A 26,876-nucleotide genomic window follows, 5' to 3' on the forward strand; every position below is an offset into this window, starting at 1 on the left:
AGAAGTCAGGTGTATTGATAAATGACACCTTGCCATGCATGTATATTAAATAATAATTCCAGTGAGCCCTTGGAGATATCTTATGGTTATATTTAGAGCCAAAAATGTATAGTGGTAACATATGTACATATGTACATAGTAAATATCAGATTAAAAGGGCAAAATATAAGTCTCTGGAATTGTTGCACTTTATCCCCCCAGTAAACTACAAAACAAAATAGAACAGAAACCTGTATACCTGGGAGAATTAAAAATATTAGTGCTACTCATAAAGAAATGAAAGATGTGATGGTAATTATTTCTTCACAACTCTTTTCATGCATCAGTTTACTAGAACAAAAGTCATAGTTTCTTGTAAAATAACTGCTGATTTTCACAAACATTATTAAGGTGTTGTTATTAACTGTTGTTCTATGATGTCTTTATTGGAGCAAATCAACCAGCCTATGGAAACTATAAACAGATATTGATCAAGTAATTACTTTCTAATTTACTTCTTTCTAAAGATAATAAGAAGCAATTTGCAGTCATTTGGCCGAGGTAGGAGTAACCTATCACTGACTTACCTCAAGACTATGCCTCCTGTCAAAAGAAGACCTGTAGATTTATTGACTATATTGATATAAAAATAATACCATGTATCATTTTATGCAAAGAATAAAGCATGGAATTGATGAAATTAAAGGTACTTGCTCATAAGGAAAGAGCAAATGCCCTAGATGCCATATTATAATATATTTATATCAGAGTGTGAATGTAAACATCTTAAAACTCAGGGCCCTACAACACTGACAAACTTTTTAGACATCCAATGGTTTGAGGCATATCACAACACCCTTATATACTAAAAGACAAATTACTCTGTCTCATCCATCATTTCATGGGCCTCTTCATTTTGAAGAAATTTGCACATTGGAGTATTCTGACCCATTGAGAAGGTAGCCAGTAATAAAAACTGTTTTTAGTACAACCCAGAATAAAAAGGGGGTCTACTACATAATCAGGCTGCACCACACCCTACACTGTTATTGGAGCTTTTTTAATAACGCTTTATAGATTTTTTTGGCAACTCTCATTAGGTGATCCACAACACAGACACCTATGATTTTTAAGGAAGATTAGCCTTTTTTAAAAAAAATATCTCCTTTCTTTTTGAAAACTAACTTGTGAGTTATTATTGGGTCTTGATAGAGATTACTGTTTGCTTGCAGGATACTAAGTGTTTATGTAATCTAGTTGGCCATTAGTACACTAATGTTCTATGACCACATTAGAAATCTGGCTATGAGTAACCAGATTCCCTCAGAAAATGGATACTTTATATTAGAAAACCAGAGTAGGGCAGTTCTAGGTGGGACAAGCAATTTCCATGAGCATGTGGGTCAAGCTCCCTTGACACTAAACCTTCCAGCTTTGCACCTCTCCTGCAGTACATATCTATAGATTTGTGGGGGATTGCCAAATCTCTTAGCAGAGAAAAAGAAGTATGACATTGGCTTCTGGATGAGTTTGACAATATTGCTGTCAACAGGCCACAGTGAATGACTGCTGTACTGCAGCTCCACTCCTGGATGTCCCTGAAAGGAAAAAAGTAGCAGGAAACTCTTTCTAGTTGACAAAAACTTGGGAAATACATATGGCGTTTACTTTGATTTGAAGGAAAGAAGGCTGAGCTAGGGATCTACATTGAACAGAAGAAGAAGAAAGAGTGGAAAAGAATGTGCTTATTTCACTTCAGAGTGGAGTACACAAACTGGGTTACAAAATAAGAAAAAAAAATATCTAGGAAACATGACCCTATAAATTTTGTTCTTCCATATAATTATTTTGTTATTTTTTTTGTGGCTTATATACAGGCAAATTAGATTTGAACTTCTGTGTCCCACTTTTCCTTTGTGAGTAATTGAATCTGTATAATAAGCCTTCGGCCACATTGGTGATCAACAAAGTATACTGAAAATTTGCTACAGTTATAATTGAGGCTGCAAAGGGATCAAAGTTTTATAGGTTTTATATAGTTATAGGAAAATTCATCTTGGAAAGGCTTTGTCCTGTGGCAAAGCACTTTCCACAAACACAGAGTTCATTTCAAGGAAGAACATGTAATTACAGAAAGGTTAGGACTGTAATTATAGATAATCTGAAGACAGAATATTGATATTGTCCTTGAGCAGGCAGGTCTGTTATTAGACTACATTTACATGATTGGATTGGTTTGTCAAATGTATACATTTCTAAAATTTTTTTAAATGTATACACTAAAAGTGAATTTTACTTAGTTGTATTATTCAATATTCTTGACTGCGTAAAATAATAGTCTGATAAAAATCAATACAATTTTTAATATTTGCAAAAAAAGCATGTCCAGAGCTCCAACAGCAACTTCCTAAACCGTAACCAAAGAATAAAATAAATCTTTAAACTCTCTTAATGTTTAAATACCCATATTTCCTAACTCTACAAATGCATTAAGTCAGAATGTGATACAAACTACCACATCAGTAGTAATTTCAGTACATCTCTAATCTGAAAATTGAATCTTCTTTAAATGACTTAGTAGATATTAATTAGTATAATTGAAAATCAAGATTATCTCCTGAAGAAATCACAACTGACATTGTCATCAATGATAAATGCAGGCTTTAGTATTTATACCTCAAAATGAAGTAAGTGAAGACCCTGGGTGACATAATTCCAAATAATTTTGTAGTATTTCAGTAGTAGATTCTACTTCTCAAATTTTTATATTTCAAATTTTATCATTTCAGTATAAAACATATACTAGGAGCCAAGATCAAAAGAAGCTTGTAATCAGCATTCCAATTCTTACCTATAATGCTTCATGAAATTTCCACAGCACACAAGGACATATGTTCTTGACAGCTCTTGACCTGTGGCCCAAGGCCTTTCATATAGAGAGGGTATAACTGTCTGTGAGATTTTATATTACAAACTTTACTTTCTCACAAATCTAAGCCATATTAGCCAATAGCAACTTATTCAGCAATTAAGGCAATATTTGATTTCCCTCTCTGCCTTGTTTCTTTTTTTGTATTTCTTAATATTCAAACATTGAAGAAGGTTCTTTTTTTGCTCCATCCTCTCTCCTAACCTCAACACAATTCCCTAAGTTCTTCCTACTGAAAAATGTTTAATACTTGATTACAAAACTGTTCCACATTGCAAGTAACGTACACTGAAATTCCCCACAAAAGTAATAATATGGAAATTACTTGCACAATTATATTACATTGTGTTTTTATACTACTCGTGATATTATAGTTTTTTTAAAAAAAGTAATTTCATTCAAAAGTATAATTTTAAACTTAAGAGGACACAAACTAGAAAGTTTGAGAAAACTGCCCAGAACCATACCAATATTAGACCATAAAACTGAACTTAAATCCATACCTATTGCCAAACTACTGTTTGAGTATCAAACTACACTGCAAACAATATTATTGACAAAATGAAATAAATCTGCATTTCCTTCCTTAGGGTTCCCAATGAAAACAGTATGTGAAAATTTGTCCAGATTAAAAAAGAGTAACTTCAGTTCCTCTGGCAAATCTAATTTTGTTGTCCTAGTTCTGAGCAAGAGAAATCTGTGTTCACCTTCTCTTGTTTCTTTAGTCTTCTTCAGTTCCCAGTGGAACCTCTTCTTTCCAAATCACAAGATGGTAGCAGTGGCAGAAAAACTGACAGGCTGAGTAATCATTACTTGAGGGCAAGGGTTAAAATAGTTTGTTTTTCCTTCCTGAATTCCTTTCATGAACTTCAGGAAGATCTAACTGTGTAAATGGATTCTGTGTTACTAAAGTATACAAATCAAGGACATAGTGAATACATTCCATGTCCTTTAACTCCCAGAGCATCTTACAATTTACACTGGCAAGAATTTGATCATTTATATGACAGTACTATCTTCCTGGAGTTATTTTACACGCAGAATTATGTATGACACCATCTAATGAATATAGAACTGATTGAAAACATACCATTAGCAAAACCCTAGGCAGAAATTTCACTCAAAATTTACATTCAATTATGGAGAATATGGTATACGTATATTGGAAATAATTATGTACTAGAAAATATGTACATATTATAAAAAAAGAATACAATAAATATCTACTCATCAGATATAAGCAAAACCAGTAAAAGAGCAAACCCTGACATCTGCACTGTTGGTAACCATTCTTGACCATAAGGGAAATAGCAGATCTTCTATCACCTTTGGAAGCTCTCCAAGGCTTCCTGGAACCTCAGCTCACCGTGAACAAGACTTCTGGGGAGAGTTCAAAAGGTAGCAAGTGATCAAAACATTAGATAACTCTAAAACATTCCTCAACTTTGGAACACTTGATAAGAACTACATGGTCCCCTTATGAACTCCCTTTTCAAAATGTGGGCAAGGGTGCCAATACCATGCTGTTTTTGTTACTATTGCTCTGTAGTACAGTTTAAGATCTGGTATAGTGATGCCACCTGCTACAACTCTTCTTACTAAGGAATGCTTTCGCTATTCTGGGCCTCTTATTTTTCCAGGTGAATTTCATTACCCTAAGTCCATGTATGAAGACTCAGATGGTGTGACTCTACTTTGTGTTCAACCAGACATGAAAAATTGTGCTCTATATGTGTACTGGGAATTGAAATGCATTCTTTTGTCCTATATAACAAAATTAGAATAAATAAATAAAAAAATATGGTCAAGGGCCTCATGCAACTAAGCACTCCAGTGATTCTTAAGTTCACACAAGTTTGTTTGAGAAGCACTGTAGGGTTTTTGTTTTGTTTTTGTTTTTTAATACTGACAGTGTTTCTAGAACAATAGTTGATGATTACAGCCAAGGTTCTTAATTTCTGAAATTTTACTGATATATATGAATATATAAAGAAAATTAAGATTTTTGTCTTTTGTATGAGGAAAAAATATATAGCTTATATTATTTAATGAACTGAATGCCTGTATGTGATTTATGTAATTCACTAAAACCATTAACTTGCTCAAATTTTGTTTATGAAATGAGGGACAAATTATCCACTTATAAACAAAGGATACAATGTTTTGAAATTATGTACCTAAAATATGGATTGTAATTCTGAAAGGAATAATGTATTTATGATGGTTATCCAAAATTATAAAAAGTAATATAGATGGTGATTTGGTGAAGATTTTATAATCTAATCAAGTTGTGGGATTAATACTATTTTTAAATATTCCCTTTCATATTAGCTTTTACAAAGATTGTCATTTTATGATTAAATTCCCACACTCCAAGTAGATGTCTTAATTGTAATATTACAACAGCACAGAACAGTTAAAATTCCTAAGTAAAAAAATTAATGTTCACATTTTGGGACTGATATTTTGTACAAGATTGAGCACTAAACTTTTCTGAGCAGAAATAGTGAAGCATTGACGATTCCTGATGAACTTGTTTTCATTAATATTTGACACTTGGCAGTATATAATAAGACCTATGCAAATTTTTGTGAATTTCCAGACAAAGAAATAAGATTTTAGAATATGAAGCACCAGAAAGAGATACTACGATTATCTATGTTTCCTTCTGAATTGAGCAGGATATTGTCCATCATGAACTGAAGTGCTACACTATTATATAAGTTTTTAAAGATAAAGCTATGCCAAAAATATATAAAAACAAATGTTTGAAATTTATTCTGAAATAATTTTAGTAATTCACTTTAGTTACTGAATCTGATTTTAATTATTACACTTAAAAGCAATATAGAAAACAGCTTTCCAAATCCAATATAATTTTTTTTCCTAAAAATAATATTTTTTTAATTTAAAAGTAAAATTTACCACTTGAACCTACATTTATGTAGTTAAATATATTCAGAAATACTTAATACTTTCAGACAGTCATATTTAAGCAAATAACTCTCATTCTCACTAATCTAACATTTTATAGTTCTCAGCCATCATTTGGATTTTCAGATCATGTATTTTGAAATTCAACAGGAGAATTTACCACAATCACCCATAAGTATTATAATGTTGATACAAATACCTTTATCAGTTCCATTCACATCTTTGTTTACACATTTATTTAATAATCTTTTAATGATTATTATAAAAAACTATCATTCAGACTTTAAGGGATTAAAAAGATTATAAAGCATAATTCCTGCCCTGAAAGGGACTTACATATTATAAAAAGGAAATGGATTAGTATAAACCGCTTTACCACAGGTAGATTATTTTAATATCTCAGCAAGATCTATGGCTGAGGAATCTTCTCATCTATATTTATCATAGGGTCAGTGTAAAAATATTGTCTTGGAAATTAACTATTAATAAAACCTTATGCATCATAAAATGCAGAACTGAATAATTTACAAATCAAAAATATCTAAATTTTTTAAAAGGTCGCTGTTTGACAAATGTTCTTGTGTTTTTACAGTTTGATATTTAAAAACTGAAAATGTATCATGAATTAATGTATAAACTATAATGAGATTGTATGACTATAAAAACAGTATGAGCTCTTTTATGTAAATACATACAAACTCATAGAATTCAACGCAAATATTATCAATATTTATTTCTGGACAGAGCACTGTGTTGTATTATAATTTTATTCTTAGAATATTGTCTATTCTTCAAATGTTCTACAATGCAACATACTTTCTTTCTTTAAGAAAATAACCTGAAAAAATGAGCTTTATGATTCCATGCCTGATAAACCAGCTCTACTCCTACCAAAATTTTATCATTAGGAGAAAATAGTATCAAAAAAGCTTCCTACCAGGGTTAAAAATGGTTTATGTCCTCAGATATTAAAACAAAGTGGGACCATAAAATGTTACTACTGAGCTTTTGAAATAATTGGAATAATACATTTACATCTAAATCAGTTGTCTCTCTCAGAATATATTTGTCTTTGAGGGGTTGGTATGGAATAGGGCTTTATTTAATGGAAGCAAACAGCATCTAGCACTAAAACAATTCTGGAACAATGCTGAGTTCATCATTTAAAAGCCCTTTAACATTGGTTAAGTGACTTCTTACACTCAGAGGTTCAGTTTCCTTATCTGAAAAACAATTGTAAATACTGATACCTAATTTCTAGTGATAAAATATGAAATCCACATGCCTGGTTTAGTTAAAGCACCCAGCAGTCATTGATAGCACAGAAGGGATGATGGTGAAAAAAAAAAAATAAATAATAATAATAATAATAATAATAATAATAATAATAGAGGCTAACAAAACAGTAAACCCTAACATGTGCCAGTGACTGTTACGGTGTTTCACAGCATCAGTGTGTTTTACCCTTGTATTAACCCTCTATTCTTCTTCTTCTTCTTCTTTGGTCATTTTTCACTCCTTACAAACATGGAAGTGAAAAACATATATTCCTTACTGAAGTTCACATTTGTACTCGTAAGAATTGTAATAGCAGCAGTAGCCAGTAGCAGTATCAAAGAGGATAATTAAACTGACAAAACCATTGATTGCAACTACATAACAATAGAAATTTTCTTTTTTGTTTGGCTACTAAAACTACATGGATTCCAGGATGATGTTCCAATAATGAATGAGTATTTATCTTATTAAAGATGACAACCTAAGGGTAACATTGATATGTCCTTCATATTTTATAAAAGCTTATTTTTTCATGGGTATATCGGGTTCTTCAGCTAGAGTGGTGTGGGAACACCTGTTGCCTAGGGTCCTATCTGTAGTGGTCACCCTACCCTTCTCTTTCCTCAGCCACATGTGTTTAATTGCTTATTACTGCTGTAAACATTACTAGAATTTCTATGGATTTTAAAGCAACATAAGCCACACACAGTGATGCTGACCTGTAATCTCAGTGACTCAGGAGACTGAAGCAGGAGGATCACAAGTTCAAAGCCAGCCTCAGCAACTAAGCAACGACCTAAGACCCCGTCTCAAAATAAAAAATAAAAAGGACTTGGGATGTGGCTCAGTGGTTAAGCACCCCTAGGTTCAATATTCAATACCAATAATAATGATAATAATAATGAATCAACATAAATCTATTATCTTAACATTTCTGGCACTGGTAACAAGGGTCACACGGGGCTAAAATAGAAATATTGGCAGGGTTCATTTTTTAGAAGGTATGGAAGTCCATGATTTGTGGCCCCATTCCTCCATATTCAAGCCAGAAATACTGGCCCAAGTCTTTCGCATCATGCCACTTCTCTGCTTTTCCATCTTCTGCTTCCCTCTAAGGACTCTGAGATAATACTAATATAGACAATTCATGATAATCTCCCATCAGCTACTTAGCAATTTCTGTGTGTATGTTTTATTTGTTCTAATTAATTATATGTAGAATGCATTTTTACATATCATACATACATGGAGTATAACTTCTCCTTTTTCTGGTTGTATATGATGTAGAATTACACCACTCGTATAGTTATATATGTCTGATTCTACCTGCATACCTGCCCTCCCTTCCCTCCCCTCTGCCTAATCCAAAGTACCTCTATTTTTCCCTAGCATCTCCCTTATTGTAAGTTAGCATCTGCATATCAGAGAAAATATTCAGCCTTTGGCTTTCTGGGATTGACTTATTTTGTTTTGTATGATATTCTCTAGCACCATCCATTTACTGGAAAATGCCATAACTTCATTCTTCTTTAAGGCTGAGTAATATTCCATTGTATATATACCACATTTTTCTTATCCATTTACCTGTTGAAGGGCAGCCAGGTTGGTTCCATTGGTTCCATAACTTAGCTATTGTGAATTGAGCTGCTATAAACATTGACGTGGCTGCATTATTGTAGTATTCTGATTTTAATTCCTTTGGATATAAACTGAGGTGTGGGATAGCTGGGTCAAGTGGTGGTTCCATTCCACATTTTACTACTTTCCATAATGGTTGCACCAATTTGCCATACCACCAGCAGTGTATGAGTGTGCCTTTTCCCCCACATGAGTGTACCTTTTCCCCCACATCCTTGCCAACATTTATTGTTGCCTGTATTCTTGATGATTGCCATTCTGACTGGAGTGAGATGAAATCTTAGCTTTGATTTGCATTTCTCTAGCTAATTAGCAATCTTAATCCCATCCAGAACCTTAATTTCCCTTTGCTATCTAACCTGACACATTCATGGGTTCAGGAATTAGGATACAGAAGTTTCTGAAGAATTCTGTTGACCACAACATCTGAACACTGCTTCCAGCTCTAGCTCTTCTCTCTTCATCCTGAAGCCTCTGATGTAAAACAGACAGATGTGCATGGCATTTTCTGTTTCACTTCACACTGTGTTCTTGGGATCATCCTAATTAAACAGCTTAAATAATCATTGCTTAGATTTTCTATCAAGTCAAAGAAAATGATGCATCAAAAGAATTTTCTAAGTCAGTTAATGAGGGTTTGAAAATTCCTCTGAGGATGCAAAACATTATGCATGGGTAAGTTAGTAGCACTGAATTCTTAACTCTTTATTACTAACATTTTAGAGTATATTTTAGTCACATCTACATTACAGCTTTCGTGATTTTAAATATCTTATTGGAGTCATTAAAGACACGGTGTTTCTAGCATTATATTTCAGATATTTCACTTCCTGCTTCTTCATTCACCTCCATGAACCTTGAAATAGAAAAATTTTCTTTTTTTTCTACGATGGTTTGGAAACTGTGCTTGTCTGTTCTAGTAAAGAATGCACAGATAACAAAATAGTCTTTTATGCTGTACCTTTTTCTAATAAAACAATTCCTATTGTATTTATTAGAAAAAAATAGAAATGAACATGTGGACAGAATAACTTCCTGGTATGGGTGTATACACACATTTGTGGGAGAACAAAATGAGTTTATTTCAGAGAGACATACAGGGGTTACTGGGACAGGTTTTGGATTCAGTCTGTCCTGGGTTCAAACTCCAGCTGCGTTATTCATTAGTTTCATGGCATGAAAGGAATAATTCTCTTCTCTGTGCCCACGTTCCTTACTTTTAACACATGGATAACACCTCCAGTGAAATTGGCTGCTGTGAGAATTAAGGGTGATAAAAGTTTGGAGAGCATTTGCCATTGTGACTGACATCTGTATGCACTAAGTGAAAGTTCATTCAACCTGGGGAAACTGAAATCCACATTTTCTAGTGGGTGGGGTACAAATTCTTGGAGACACAGCAATAGGGAGTCAAGGAGGGAGAAAGTCAGTCCCCTTAGAATATCTCTCCATCAAAGACACTGTTGGAGCTCTTGCAACTCCATGAACTTCAGCACCACCAAAGAAGAGTAAGCTAATATGCTTGGAGCCCGGCTATAATTTTTTTATATAATTTTTTTCAACACAATTTTACTTTCAATCTGTATATCTATATGGTCACCTTCCATTTATAGCATGTGGTAACTGTTTCTCACTTATGGTAGTGATATAAAATATTCCTTTAAAATATATTTAAGGTAAAAAAATCAGTCAAAAAAAATTTTTTTAAACAAGAGAATAGGCAAAAGAGTTTAAAAAATTCAGGGAAGGTCTTATGAGAATGACCAAAACTTCCAAAGCACATCTCAGGGGACTCTATTTATAGTGCTTTCTGAAAATGAGTGGTGACTTTCTGGAAGAGAGGTTATGCATCAGGACTCTCCCCCAGTTAGACACTCAGCTGTTGCCTTCCCCTGCTAATTATTTCTTATGACTCCACTATTCACACCTCTGAGAGTTTAGGGTTTTTGAGTCATCTGAGGTTAAGGGGAAGATAAAATGAAACAGGGTTGCTAAGCTTGTCCCATCCCTAGTTCACTTAAATAAGGTACATGAAGGCTACACCCACTTTTTTGTGTATTCTTGAACCCAGCACAGGAGAAGAATAAATATTTGAAGAATAAATGAATGCAGCATGAGTATCCCTGAATAGGATCATAGGGGCTTTAGTCCACCCTTTCTCAAGAATATCCTCAGTGCGAATGTCTAGTGAAAATTTATTATCATTTCAACAGTGTTCTTCTTTTAAGATAAGAAATATTAACTGAATTACTAACATGAATCAAGTATGCTCACAAGTAATGAATGTGATCCTCAGTATACACAATGCCTGCTAGGCGTCGGCAGGGTTGCACAGCTTGAAGAATGTTAAGGTTAGTTAGTGATGGAGTCAAAATTTGATTTTGTGTTTAACTGATTTTGAATCCAGAGTCACAAAAATTTATTTCCATACTATTAAAACATATTCAGTCTTTCTTTTGTCATACTTTCATACAGAAGATGACCTATTCTTCAATTGAATGAATCATTATGAATTTTGCATTTTTGAATGACACTTTACCAAAAAGCTACACAAATTATGTAGAAAATACATAAATATCAAATATATTAAAGCTACAAAGTGAATAAGTAAAACTATGGAATGTAAGCATAGAAAAACTAAAACCAAAAACAAAAAAACCTATATTACTTATGCTTTTTTGTCATTACATGTTTCAATTATTTCATGTTTTATCGTAGAAAAAACTAAAATATATTAATCTTTTAGATACACATAGAGGTTTTTAGTTTAATTTGCTTTTTTAATTTGCTAATCATCCTTTTCATCTTTATTTACCCTGGAAGATGTCCCAACTTGGTACATATTCTAAGTTATATTAAAAGTTTGTAGTAAAAACAACAGACCTATTTGTTATCTGATTAAAAGTTAATATCAATAAATTCTTTTAACTTATCTTTGTGTAAAAGACTCCATGAATTCTTAAAGTCTTTTTTTTTTTTATAATCAAAGTGAGCTTTTCTGCCACCCAAACACTTTTAAAAAACTAGCAAACTAGGGTTTTAATCCAAGAACTTTAAGGATGTCCAGAAACGCAGCATTCAGCCTACTCCAGAAGTGAGACATTCCGAAATGGCTATAACTATTCATTTTCATAAATATGATCAGCTACCCTAAGGTCACTCTGTGGTAGCTCATCAGCCAGTATCCATCAATGTACTTTTCTCTATTGAATTGATGTCAGGGTTTACCCCTTCCTTTAAAGAGCATCCAATCTATTTGCATAATAAGAGATGTTGTCATATTAAGGTTGTTTCTACATGTTAAGCTAGTCACCCTACAAAATGTAAAACTTATTCTCTGTCTAAGTTACTTGCATTTATATATTTGTAATTGTTTTCAGTAGAAAAATATTCCAACGAAAATTTGCTTGGACAACTCTTAGCAGTCCATATGTTTGTTTCATGTATGTGTTTTACTGATAAACATTTCTAACAAGCAAACAATCTGTTTTCAGCCACTCTATTCAAATTATCCTAAATTTTAGAATGTTCTAATGAATAAAATATCAATAATTGAACAATGGAATGTCACATAACTTATATGATTGTTGACATACTGGCAGGTTCACATAGTCTAATAGAAAAACTCCTACAAAATAATTTGATCAGTTCAGATGCATGTGCTATTTAAATATCAACCACATAAACATACACACCCCAAATATTCTTATATTTAGAATTCATTACACACATGCTCTACTAGTTGCATTTCACACATGTTATTTCTTTAATAGGTAGTGACCTTAGGATTTTCCTCACGCTTCTTTAGGCCACCTCACAGTCATCCTACCTAAATAGTTGGAAACAATCAGAAATGAACTAGAGAGTAGGGCATGCAGCCTATTCAGCCTAACAATGACATTTTCCATACACTATCACCCCTCCAGTTTCTATTCTTATTTCCTTCTGTCTCACCCAGTCAAAACAAGGCCATCAAGAACAGACCAGCACTTTATTTCTTTATATTATTTTATGCACAGCACTAAGGAAAGCACAGCTAAAATGGGTGCTACCCATCTTTGACTAAAAGAACCATCCTCCAAAGAACCGTCTATCATTTAATAGGGATGACCATTCAGTGAAAAAGAAATTATTTCTCTGCCAGGGTTGAGGTAACAATGCATCCATGGTTAAGTCTGTTGTGAAACAATATGTTAGAGGAAATTGCTGATGCATGATTAGTTGCAGAATTTCTTAGATCACCTGAATATCCTAATATGCCTATTCAAAAACTTATTACACCACAGAAAACTTTTTCTAAGGAACATGTATGCCACATAACACAGTTTGGAGAACAGAGTACTAAAGAAATAAAGCCCTCCCAGAAGCACAAGTTCAAGTTCTTCGGGTATTGACCATAAGGTAAGAAAAGCAGGCGTCTCCCTTTGTCTTGTCTCACATGGAGACTCACTTACTCACCTGGCAACAGCAATTACAAAGCCCCAAATCTGTTGTACATTTTACTGGATTTTTCATCATTTGCTGATGAAAACACATAAGGTATAGAGAGATCTTGTAACAAAGTTAGCAAAAGTACTACAACTACTAAGGGATGTATCTATTTTTTTATTTGTTTTAATTACTTACACATTACAGTAGAATGCATTTATGTACTTTGATACATCATATGTAGATGGGTTATAATTTCTCATTTTTCTGAGTGTACATGTTTCAGAATCATATTGGTCATGCAATCACATACATACATACAGTAATAATGTATCTTTCATTTTGCTATCTTTCCTGTCTCAACGTCTTCTCTCTTTCCCTCCCATCTCCTCCCCCTAATAGTGTTACCTAATCTAAAGTAACACTATTCTTCACTAGTGCCCCCCCACCCCCGCTTATTGTGAATTAGTATCTGGATATTAGAGAAAACATTCCGCCTTTGGTTTTGTGGAATTGGCTTATTTCTCTCAGGATGATACTCTCCAACTCCAACCATTTACTGGCATCTATTTTATGCACCAGATTAGATTCTGAGGATCATAAGGTAATAAAATACTACAAATAAACACAACGAACATTTTAATGACTTCTATATTCTCCAAGGAAAAGTAGAAAAACAATACGTTTTAATTGGTAACTTCTCTGTAGACTGGTCCTCATAAAAGACATAGAAAAGCTGTCCCTTTTTTCTTTTCATAATTATAATTCTTCCTAATTGCACATGTTACTTAAAACTAGAAAGTTCCTGGAGGGAACCATATTATTCTGTTGGCCTTCAAAGTTCTAGGTGGGGTATTTTATCCCCTATAGATTTATACCCTAAGGTATAAATTCAGGCATTATTTAAACAGTTTTGAATATATCAGTAGAGCTTTACCTGTTCAACTCTATCAAATATTACTTTTACCTGTATGATGATATCAGAAATGCCTTTGTCACAAAGTTCACTAAGAGACTCTGAGTCAACTCTACTAGTGTCCAATCCCTTTATATGTGATGTCATTTTTTTTGTTATAGGGGGAAAATATAATACGGCCATGGACTGTATTGCCTTCAAAAATAAAGAAATGGAAAAAATCCAGTCTTATTTTTAAACCGAATTATATTATCAAAATGAGAAACTTTCCTTAAACATTAACTATTTTCCCTGAAGACAACTCATAATTTCACATATAATACCTTATAATTTGTTTTTATAGCAGATCATAGGTTCAATTTGTAGCCAAGATACATATGTTTTAAAAATTATGGTGTTCCACATAGTGATAAGAAAATTAATCAGGAGAATATGAAAGAATATGTGAAGATCTCAGTCCAAATATTTATATATACATGCACAGAAGTGCAAAGAATGAGCTATGTAAACACAGTCCTTCTAATAAACAGGAGAGTTGAATACCACCTCATGGTTAAGGTAGTAATATTTACTGTTTCTAAGTACCTGCTATGTGTTCTCCAGACAATTTACATACGTAATTACATTGTATCAACAATGGACCTATAAAGTATGAGGTAACCATTTCAGATATAAAGAAATCAAATTTTAGAATAAGTAATTTTCTCAAAGTCATACATGTCACAGATCCCATATAAGAATCTAGATATCAGTATAACCAGCCCACAAATGTGAATACAAGTTGGGGCTTTAGATATCTTTTAAAATTAAGTTAGTTATCTTAAAAAAAAACATAGTAAGGCAGGGGGAAGCTAGGAGATTAATTTGACTAGTCTGGAATACAAAGGATAATCTTGACATAATCGACACTGCAGTTCTATATACCTATCCAAAGATACGTTTTTAAGATTCCTCAAAAAAAGGCACCAGATTTTTTTTAGTGCCTTATACGATTTATATTAACTAATAAAAATTAGGTATTTTCCCTCTCATGGTTTCAAAACAGAGAAAATTTCCAGTGAGTGATAAAATGGGATGAATTTTGGGATAAAATATAACATTAAAAAGACATTTTAAATATAGAAAGCAATATCTTGTTACATTTGTTCACAGAACCACATTGGAAAAGTTCAACCTTCATGTGATTGCAACATGAGTGAGTGGAAAGTCACTAACTCTCATTTGATTTAAATAAACCAAGTTACTACATTATTTCTTCTGAGACTTATCACCTTTTATAGACATAATTTTCTGCCCAAATTAATTCAATATAAGATTTACTGGCATATCAAAATTAATTCTCCCCAAATTAACATAAACATATGCAATGAAATAAAATACATCTTATTTCTTTCTTTCTTTCTTTCTTTCTTTTTTTTTTTTTTGGTACAATAGGAGTGGCTGAGGAGCCAGACATTCCTGGTGTCAACAGCTGGTTCTCTTGCTTCCTGTTGGTGATTTTTTTTTTTTTGCTTTCTTAAACTTTCTTTTATTGATGCATATTATTTATACTGAATTAATTAGATCCCCTAGTGGGTTAGTTAGCAAAATAGTCCCTGGTAGCCCAGCAAAGAGATTGTTCCCAAATCCTTTACATCAACCATATAAAGACCTAATTCCCTATATTAAATTTATTTCTGCTTAAAATCTATCACTGCTTTCTATTAAATGCCTCTAAAACATGTGTTATACATCTCAATTGTTTCCTTGGAGGGATTAGATAAAATAATCTTTTGTACATAAGTGGAAGAATAGAGGAATAAATGGTAGCCAAGACAATTATGAAAGATTGCTTGATAGAAATTCCCTTAGCAGATATTGGCTTAGGAATAAGCAAATACACTAGTAGAACATCAAAAGAATAGAAAATCCAGGATGTATTAAACATTCCTGCATATCAAAGGTAGTATTTTAAATCACTGGGAAGAGTGTGGTTCACTTAATAAATGCTGATTTTTTTAACTAACTTCCTTTATTTTAAAAAAATTAAGTTGGATTCCTGTTTCATGCTATGTACATAAGAAATTCTAGGCACATTAGCTATTCAAATATAAAAATTAAAATCTCAGGGAAAAAATGTAGAAAACTACATGAGTAACAAAGGGGTTACAAACTTGTTTAGTAAAGACAAGAAATAGAAACTGTGAAAAAAAGAATAAGCATATTTAACACAATGAGTGTTTAAAAGTGTTCAACAGCAAGAAATATGACAATCAAAGTCATTTATGATAAATTAAGAAAAATATTTATAGTACATAAGATAATGTAATTATTCAACATGTTATCTTACAAATTTTTAAGACAAAATCATAATTTAAATATGATTAAATTATATGAATGTATAATACACAAAAGATCAATCCCAAATACTAAAGAAACATAATAATACTCAGTTTCATGAGGACAATGCTAATTAAAATAATAGTAAAATATCATTTGAAAATACCTGATTGGAATTTTTTAAATTTATTCATTTATTTAATCTAATTGGTTATACGTGATAGGAGAATACTCTTCAATTCATTGAATACACATGGAGTGTAATTTTTCATTTCTCTGGTTGTACACATAGTAGGGTCATACCATTTGTGCAATCATACATGTACCTAGGGTAATGATGTCCATCTCATTCCACCATCTTTTCTATCCCCCACTCCCCTTTGGCCAACTCTGATTGGAATTATGAATGGACCAGTAGTTTTTTCTAAACTGCTGGAGTAATTATTAATTTTGCTAGCATTTTTATGAGAATAATTTGGTAATATATATTCAATAATGATACATTATTATACATGTATCATTAGAGAGGAGAAAATTTCTAATCTATTTCACTAGAATATTTTTCTGAAAGTTGAGAGCCGTGCTATCCAACAGAAATATAATTCAAATAATAAATGCAAACAAAATATGTAATTTACATTTCTAGCAACCATACTTCAACACTAAACTATTTAAAATCAATTTAATTACGCTTATGTATTATAATCCAACAAAGTTAACATGATAACATTTCAACATTTTATCACTATACATATTATTGGGAGACTTTACATTCTATTTTTTGTTTAGAGGTTTTGCCCATCAGCAGATAGAAAACATTTATAATCTGAAAAATCTGCTTTCTACATTCTTAATATGGAATATGATTTGAGCTCACAATCCTTTATTGTTAAATTTTTATATAAATAATTAATATGTAATAACAATTGCCTAAATTTGTAATATAATCTACTTGAATGTAGTTTTATTTGGCAATACTCAGTCTCTTGTATTCAGACAGTTGTATAGATTTATTTATGGTTGGAGTTTTTTTTGGTGGGAGAGGCTACCAGGGATTGAACTCAGGGGCACTCGACCACTGAGCCACATCCCCAGCCCTATTTTGTATTTTATTTTGAGATAGGGTCTTACTGAGTTGCTTAGTGCCTCCCTATTGCTGAGGCTGGCTTTGAACTAGAGATCCTCCTTTCTTTGCCTCCCAAGACGCTGGAAATAACAGGCACGGTGAGCATGGTTGGAGTTGTAATTAAGTGATTATGATGGAAAAAGAGATAGACCAGGGAGTCAAAGTATATGTCGGGGTGGGATTGTAAAGATGCATGGATTCCAACTTGATAAAAAAGAAGGGAGAATCTATAGCATGTAAAGCTAAGTAATAATTTTACACGGTGACAATACAATATTTTCACAAAAAGAAATATCAGTTATTTAGTTTCCTTTAAGATCAATACCTTTCCAGAGAGAGAGAGACAGACAGAGAGAGAGAGAGAGAGAGAGAGAGAGAGAGAGAGAGAGAGAGAGAAGAGGAAAAAGAAGAGTTCCAGGAACATAGAAGAAATAAAAATAGAAAAGGAGGGAGAAAATGTGATAGAAATATGTAAACACACCAGAGAAAACACACATAAAATGGATTCTTAATGGAGTTTATGGAAGTCTTCTCCGAAAGTTTTCATAAGAAGAAAAAAATCCCCTTTGTTATGATCTCATAAGCTTTTGAGTACAAATAAATTACAGTAGTACTACTGATGTTGAAAATAAAAATGAAAAAATTTTGTCAAAGCCAGTTTCCCTCCATCTGCTCCTGTGACAACTACGTGACCAAATGTGTCTACAGCGTGTACACATCCTCCTCTACCTTGACTCTTTGCTTTATTCTCATCTGGCTAATCCCGTCTGCAGAGCTACTTACTTCTCTCCCTAAGGTCATCTCTAAATTTCAGGATGCCAAATCTACTGACAAAATTTCAGTCCTCAATTTGCTTGACCTTCTTATGCCCAGTTTACAACGTTTACCTTCCTGAAACATTCTATTTCTGAATTCTTGCTCTTATACTGGTGTTTTCCTTCATTTTAACCTGTATTAGTCATACCGTGAAACTAACACTTATATACTTACTCCCCAGGCACAATGGGACAGGACTGTTATCCCAGTGGCTGGAGAGGCTGAGTCAGGGGAATCTGGAGTTCAAAGCCAGCCTCAGCAATTTAGCCAGATGCTAAGCATCTTTGCTAGACCCTGTCTCTAAATAAAATATAAAAAGGTCTGGGGCCAGGCACAGTGGCACACACCTGTAATCCCAGCTATTCGGAAGGCTGAGTCAGGAGAATCATGAGTTCAAAGCCAGCCTCAGCAATCATAAGGCACTAAGCAACTCAGTGAGACCCTGTCTCTAAGTAAAATACAAAATTGGGCTGGGGATGTGACTCAGTGGTCCAGTGCCCCTGAGTTCAATCCCTGGTACCAAAGGAGGAAAAAAAAAAAAAGAGGTCTGGGGACCTGGCTCAGAGGTTAAGAACCCCATACAATAAATAAATAAAAATAAAAATATAAAGTTTATTTTTTGCAGGTCTCTATCCTGAGTCATCTTTTCTTTCTACTGTAAATTTTCTCTGAATTATTCAGTTGCAGTTTCAAATGCTATATTTCCCCCAATGTTGTATCTATAGCCTAAATTGCCTTTCTGATATCCCAAGCCCTAACATCAAACCCCTTACTTGACATCTCAACTGAAATACTTCTCAGGCTCCTCAAATCTAACTTCTGAAATTGAAATCTTGATCTTTTTTTCATGACCTCCCAGTTCCTTCCTGATCTGTCAATCCTTTCCACTGGAATGAATGACAACTGCATCATCCTGCTTTTCTGTGCCATAAGCATAATAGTTCCTCTTCCCATCTCTTTCCTCCCCAGGTCTCAGATCTACTGTGTCACAAAAGTTACGTAGGTAATAGGTTTTAATAAGTTATCCACTTCTTTCTCTCTTTGGTCAGTAAACTTCTAATTGATTACCATCTTCCACTGCAGCATTCTTCATTATGACAATAGCAGTTGATGTGCTCTTCTAAGAACAAAAAGCTAATCAAGGCCTCCCTCTCCTTAAAATTCAAGATCTACCCATTATACAGAGGAACCTTTCAATACATGTCTATGAAATTTAGCTTTTTTCTGCAAATCTTCCCCTCATCATTGTAACACTGTGAGTTTAACTTTGTCATGTTGTAACCTTTGTTTTGTCACTCTGAACCTCATTTCTTTACCCCCTTCATTGGTCATACCTGAACTTAATAATTTATTTGTATCTCTACAGTTTAGCAAAAATCAAACTGAATTCTGATTTGCTTTATAAGGTGATCACAAATCCTTTTATGAAAATATTGTTACTTAATAAGGATACTATACTTTCTATTACAGAAAAAAATTGCTGGTAAAGGACTAAATCTCTGAAGTAAAATACTTAAATCACTTCAGATTGATATTAACCCACTGGCATTGTATGTAAAGTCTTCATAATGGCCTGTCAGTGATGCCATTTTTCTTCTTATGCCAAGAGGAATGAGATAATTTCTAGCAAATTATGTTACATTTATATCTCCTCTTCCTCTTGTGCTATGATAAATGTCCCAACCATTCTTTCACTCCATATACTGAAATTTAAACAGACCTTAAAAATTTGCCATCAGGACATAATACATTTTTCAAACAAACAAAACCATCCTGTTAAAAATAGAAAATGTTATCCTATTGTTATAACTTTATAACTGCACAATTCAGAACTCTAAGCATCTGATGACTCACAATATTAACCTTTACTTGGATGTATACCTTGTCAACTCTAGGCACTTAAGGTTCAAGGCTTAAAAATAACTGCATGGACTTTCTTCAAACTCCAGTAATAAAGCCAGGAAATTCCAAATATTCTTATCTGGAGGATCACTGGACTGACTGACACTGTATCCTTTAGTGCACTAAAGGAAAAAACTTAATTCTCAGATTGCTTAATTTTCAGTGGAAGCTACATGGAGGACATCATTTTATCAAAGACAACAACTTTCTAAAAAGAAGACACCAGTGGGAAGAGAATTGTCAGTTTTTGATAAATAAAGGTATTCTAGCTCTAATACTCCTCCCACCCCTTCAAAGAGAAGGTAATTAAAGGTAGTTTCATGGCCAAAAAACAAACAAACAAACAAACAAAAACCAAGTGCATCTGGGTCATACATAGTCTGGCATTAGAACATCAAAAATTTCCTGTTCTCTCCTTCTTTCAGACCTCCTCAATCCTTCCATCACAGCTTCTGATTATAACCATCTTTCATATAAGGCAACTGGCTGTCAGATCAAATGTTGGTCTTCTACCAACAACAACCTTATTACCATCTTCTTCTTCGTCTTTTTAAAATATGCAGCTTTATTGCAGTAAAAATGACAAATGATCACTAGCAAATATTGAAAGCGTACAATTTGCTAAGCGTTGACAGATGTGTGTCTGTAAAGCCATCACCATAATGAGGCCCACTAAATTTCCTTGTGTCCTTTGACATTCCCTTACCCTCTTCTTTTAAAAGAAAGAAGAGCTTCACTGAGGCCAAGGAATCTACAGAAGAACAACTAACATCATTGGCCATTAAGCAGTCAGTGGGCTGGTTGTCTCTGAATCAACCATCTATTCTTGGCCTCCAAGCCAATTTCTGGGAATCTGAATGATTTAACATTCTTTATGGGTGTGGAATGACAGGACGTGGTAAAGGAACAATTTCTAAGTTACAGATAAATGCCCAGAATATGAAAGTTCTAAGCATGTATTGAAAAATGGTAAGAGAGAGAATTAAGGAAATATCTCATTAAATTAAAACCAAAGTAAATGTTTGCCTCAATTTTACCTCACTTTTTCCATAGTGACCTAATAATTCATTTATCTACTAAGATTATAAACTGTACTTAAGTCCAAATAAAATGAATAAAACTTGGAGATTCTTCACACATTAACAAGACAGATTCTATAGTTGTCACTCCTGTGATTTTGCAGAATTAAAACCTTTGTGTTTCTTCATTGTATCCTAAAAAAAAACATGGTGACTTAGAAGTTTCAACTTCAACAGTCTGAAAACTTTCATAGGTGAAAGAACACAATAAATTATTAAATTTTTTCATATAATTATACTGAAAAATGAATTTCTTTTTTTAATATATATTTTTTGGTTGTAATTGGACACAATACCTTTATTTTAATATTGTGCTGAGGATTGAACCCAGGGCCTCACACACGTGCTATGCAATCACTCTATCACTGAGCCACAACCTGAGCCCCCGGAAAAATGAATTTTTTATACTGAATAGGAACTACTCTTCTGATGTTCACCCTTATCAAGGTAACATGATGTTCATTCACATAAAGTAAAAACACAATAAATAATCACTATTAAAAAGAGATCAGAATTTCAAATGGCCTTGACACTATTTTGTTCCTCTGAATTAAGACACAATCTATGGCTAAAAAGAAATGGGAATATTGATTTTGACCTCTGTTCTCAGGGTCTGTTAGATCAAAAGAAAAAGAAGTTGGTGGAAAAGGAGGAAGAGGAACAGGAGGAGGAAAAGAAAGAGGAGAAGCAGGAGGGGAGAAGGAGAACATGGAGAAAAATGAGAAGGAGTAAAGTAAAAGGAATTTTAAGCCAGGAACTGTTCTTGTATTTTGTGATATGTCCTTATAATCTACAGCACATATACAAATGAGGCAATGGAAATTGCTAATATGGAAAAATGGCAGAGAAGCTTAAAAGAAAGGAAAATATGACATTCTGCATAATAAAACATAACTTATTTTAATAAAATTGATACAAAGAAAATTTTATAAATGACTACAAGTCATTGAGGAATTACTTATCATGATTACAAAGGGAAACTATCTTTCTGAATTACTCCAGTGCAGAAAACTTGGAAATGACAAAGAAATTTCTAAAAAGCTCCATTATTTTCCTCTAAGTGACAAACAAACCCAGGAGGGAAATAATTCCACACAATATCTGATATTTTTCAACACCTGGGCTCTCTCAATGTCTGTAGTAAAATTTGTATTCCATTCTTACTATTTAATAGAGACAGAATTACAAGGCAAATAATAGCAATTCTAAATAATAACCTCTGTAAATGCTTGCCCTTTCTAATCCTATTTCATATTTGTCACCAAAATCACTGTAAGATATTTTATAAATTATGAAAATAAAGGTAATAAAATAGCAACTGTAACATAGGTCATTAGATAAAAGCTATTATTATTATTATTATTTTTATTATTTTACTAGGAATTGAACCTAGGGGTACTTTACCACTGAAGTACATCCCCAGCTCACTCCTTTTATTCTTTTATTTTGAGTCAGGATCTCACTAAATTTCTGATAGTCTTGCTAAATTTCTGAGTCTGTCCTTGAACTTGCAAGCCTCCTTTGTCAGCCTGCCAAGTCACTGGGACTACAGGTGTGTGCCACCAAGGCTAGCTTTAACAGCCATTAAATCTTTAAAAACGTGATTTCTATTTGACAGGAATAATGCTCCTTACTTTAGAGTGCAATAATTTTTTTTTAATCCAGTGGTAAATATCTTGGTAAGGTACATTCTTCATATCATACTATGAAGTATCCTGTAATTTTTGTTTAATACTTATTTTTTTCACAAATATTTATATATTATCTAAACTGAGTTACACTAATACTCTTTGATATGGGAAAATAGATTCTGGCCTCATTTTGTCCTATTAAATTCCTGTTTTATTCTTTCCTGAAAATTATCTTTAATTGAAGAAGCTTAAATCCTCCAATATTTAATCGTATCACTCTATCCTTAGTTTTTCTCATTGAGGATTCCTTTTCTTCTCTTCTCAGAACTATACACATTCCCCCAAGGATATGACAGTGTCTTTATACAGGAAGTCACACCCCCTACAATGCTTTGATGTGGGAGCTTGATTGCTTCATTCATTAAGTTGTCTCAGCCAATATTAGGAAGTTTCTTGGTAAGAACCTTACCTTTAATGTGTAGTATGACACTATTGACCAATGATTTAAGAATTAAAATAATAATGTGTGTGAAGCAATGACTTTTTATGATGGCACCCTGAAAAGGACTTCACCTATATTTTCTCTTTTAATCCTTAAAACAACTTGCAAATATGTGCTATTGATCACCCAGATTTTTGCTTTTTAATAAACAACAGGGATGGTGACAGATGTAGTTATTTACCTAAGATCATAGAGCAGATAAGCAGTGAAGCTGGACTTGGGCCAGGCTGGTCACATCTGGAGCCCACCATTAGCTGCGGCCAAATCACTGCGATATCTACTCAGACCCATGCAGTAAAATTCCCTCTGCTAACTCAAGTTAACACCAGATATGCTGAGGTTTAAGCCTGAAATTTTTAGCAATTATATTTCTGAATTGTTCCATCTTAAAGTGCAAATACTCTATAATCTCTCTCTATTTTTAAAATGTCAGCAGAAATGACCTAATCAGAACCTTTCTAGGCTAACCAAAGGAAAGAACATTTCTGCCAGCCACCAGAGGGTAAGTGGAGTATTTCCTCAGTAGGGCTAGTCTATGATCTTGGCTATGTTGGAAGATTGGAGTTAAAAACAAAAAGCCTCAAATCTTCAAGGACTTCAAGATGGAGAGGAGAGACCTAGACAAGCCACATTCCTCAAAAGCTAGGTATAAACATCCAATACATGGTAAGACAGAATATATATTAGTTCTACTCCATGCTTTTTGTTTTTAAAATGTTACCATTTGTTTTACTTTTATCTGAGGCATTAAATAATAGCAATAAAAATATAAAAAGATTGGGGTAGGGAATAATCTGCACTTTACTAATACTACATTAACTCCTACGCCTCATAAAGGTAGCAGCTAAAATTAATGTTTAAAAAATCATTGGTTTTGCAATGAAACAGAGGAAGAATCTCTCTTTTTAGTGGACAGTATCTAATTAAACATAAGCCAGGAAATACATTCTAATCCGAATTTTCATCCATTGTACCTCACCTTTAGTGTGTTTTAATATTGCCTATTGTATCTTTGCAGTACAAATTGATAGAGCTCTCTGATGGCAGTTCACACAGATGTGGTCACTAGGAGTCAGCCACTTACTGCTCTAAATATGGTTTCAAAGGCATGAAACCATGTTTCCCACTTTACACTTTCATTACTACTCTTGTGATGAGATAAAAGGTAAAGTTCTAAGTTGTTACTCCTTGTGGGAAAATCCTCTCTGGGTCTCAGTTTTATTTTCTCGAAAATGAGGTCAGTGGACTAACTGACCCCTGGTTGCCACATGAGACTTAAGTCTACACTGAGAAGAAAGAAAGAGTTCTCACAGAACTCTCCCTTAAAAAGGGGAGGTGGGGGGGCTGGGGATGTGGCTCAAGCGGTAGCGTGCTCCCCTGGCATGCGTGCGGCCCGGGTTCGATCCTCAGCACCACATAAAAACAAAGATGTTGTGTTCCCCGAAAACTAAAAAATAAATATTAAAAGTATTCTCTCTCTCTCTCTCTCTCTCTCTCTCTCTCTCTCTCTCTCTCTCTCTCTCTCCCCTCTCTCTCTCACTCTCTCTTTAAAAAAAAGGGGGGGAGGGGCAATTATTAGGAGGGGGAATTATTAGGAACTAGTTGTCTTAGAAGACTGCACATTTAAATAAGGTAGGTATGGGTTAGTGTCAAAAGGCTACTCATTACAAGAAAAGTGTCATTCCCCCTAACTAAATAAGGAAGTAACTGAAACAAGTGATAAACAGCAATTGAGAAGGAACAAAGGAGATGGGGAAAAGGAAGAATGATCAGTAGAATATAAAAGTTCTCGAGCTATTCTAAATAGCAAGTGTCTAGAAGGGTTACTTGAATATTAGGTGAAATGAAAGCCCTTTTCTAGAAAAACTGCTCAACTTAGAACAAATTGTGCCATCTTCTAATTGACCAAATTGGTAAACTGAAATTACAAAAGAGGTAACCTACTCAGGATTCAAAAGAGTGGACGGTTTATTTATAGAGGCTAAGCAAAGCTTGCTCTACTGAAGTTCATGTTAACCACAGTACTCAAGAACATTAATATCTAGCGTTTAAAATATTAAAATTTTCAGGTTTCATGGGCTCTAATTCCTTTTGTGTCATTTTTCATTGCCACAAATATATTTTCCATTTTAACTGAAAAGCAAACTTTCAAATGTATTAAAATATACAGTAGCAAAAAAAAGAAGCAGTTAAAGCCAAAGTTACATTACTTAAAAATGTGAGTAAATGATAAGGAATCTAATCCTGTTCAACAAATTAACAGAATTTCATTCAGAAGCTGCATTTTTCACTCTGAACATCTCCAATAATTACCACCCTAGTGAATTTTTTTAGGCTTTCGATATTGAGCACTTTTTATAATCAATGTACACTTTGCAAAAGCATTAGAAAATATTTCAGAAAGAAATACAATTGCCGAACATCCATTTGAAAATGTAAATCCATTTATATAGTCAACCAAATTGACTGTCTTTTACCCAGTTAGTAGCCCGCACAGTGGTGGTAGAAGTTCTAGGCACAACGACCTGAGAGCCAAGTCACAGGGCATCTTAGCAATTTACCTGGCTGGAATTTGTAAGGTACTGTAGGTAAAAGGGTGATGCTACAAACAGGAGGTTTTGCCCATTGTAGAATTTTAAGATGGCATGACATAGAGCTTTAACACACGTTGCAAAGAGATTTTAGAAACTCCAGGACACTGTCCAGGACGCTCTGCAAAGTTTCAGCTCCTCAGAAGTTGCAGATGCCAGTGGTTGCCCGCAGGGCAGAACAGGAAGCGCGCTCCCACCTGCTGGGTGCAGACTCCCCAACTGAGAAGCCAGAGGACACAAGAACCTCTCCTGGCTGCCCGGTAAAGGGAGGAACGGGGAACCTTCTCAGTGGCCCGAGGGCAGTTATTGTCTAAGGGTGCCCCTTAGTCTCTGCAAAGTACCCAGAGTCGTCCCGGACGCACCCCCATCCAGCCCCTCCAAACGCGAGAGCACCCACCTGGGGGCGCCAGGCCGGGGGCGGGCGGGTCCCGGCTCCCGCCCCCCTGGCCGGACGCTGCAGGCAGCATTGATGCAGACGAAGCCAGAGATCTGGGGATCGCAGCCGCACGGCCCGACTCGGACTCTCCAAGCCAGAGAGACACTCTCAGAGAGCTCAGGTCTCGCTTCGCGCCCCTCCCCTGCCCGCTGCCCACCCGCAGCGGCTGTGGCCCAGGTCCCCGGAAACGCAGCCAGGGCTCAGGCCACAGGCCAGGGCTGGGCTTTGCTGGGTGCCCTGAGGAAGTGAAACCGTTCAGGGGCTTGCTCTTTCATCCCGTTTTCAGAAGACTGCCTGGGTTTCTCATGATACTCCTGGGCCAATTTTTCTTACCTTTTTTTTTTTTTTTTTTTTTTTCACCCAGGGACTCTT

The 26,876-nt window shown here is 34.2% G+C and overlaps 1 protein-coding gene across 1 annotated transcript in view; it reads right to left on the reverse strand.

Annotated features, from left to right (window-relative positions):
- The window catches only part of Bank1 (B cell scaffold protein with ankyrin repeats 1), a 281,934-nt gene extending 255,350 nt beyond the window's left edge, over positions 1–26,584 (reverse strand). Inside the window, exon 1 of the mRNA XM_076864747.2 lies at positions 26,466–26,584. Within this exon, the coding sequence (XP_076720862.2) occupies positions 26,466–26,535 (70 nt within the window). The 5' untranslated portion in view covers positions 26,536–26,584. The remainder of the gene's footprint in view (positions 1–26,465) is intronic.
- Positions 26,585–26,876: the final 292 nt, after the last annotated feature.

Source organism: Callospermophilus lateralis, chromosome 8 (genome assembly GCF_048772815.1).
Source record: "Callospermophilus lateralis isolate mCalLat2 chromosome 8, mCalLat2.hap1, whole genome shotgun sequence".
NCBI classification, from domain to species: Eukaryota; Metazoa; Chordata; class Mammalia; order Rodentia; family Sciuridae; genus Callospermophilus; species Callospermophilus lateralis.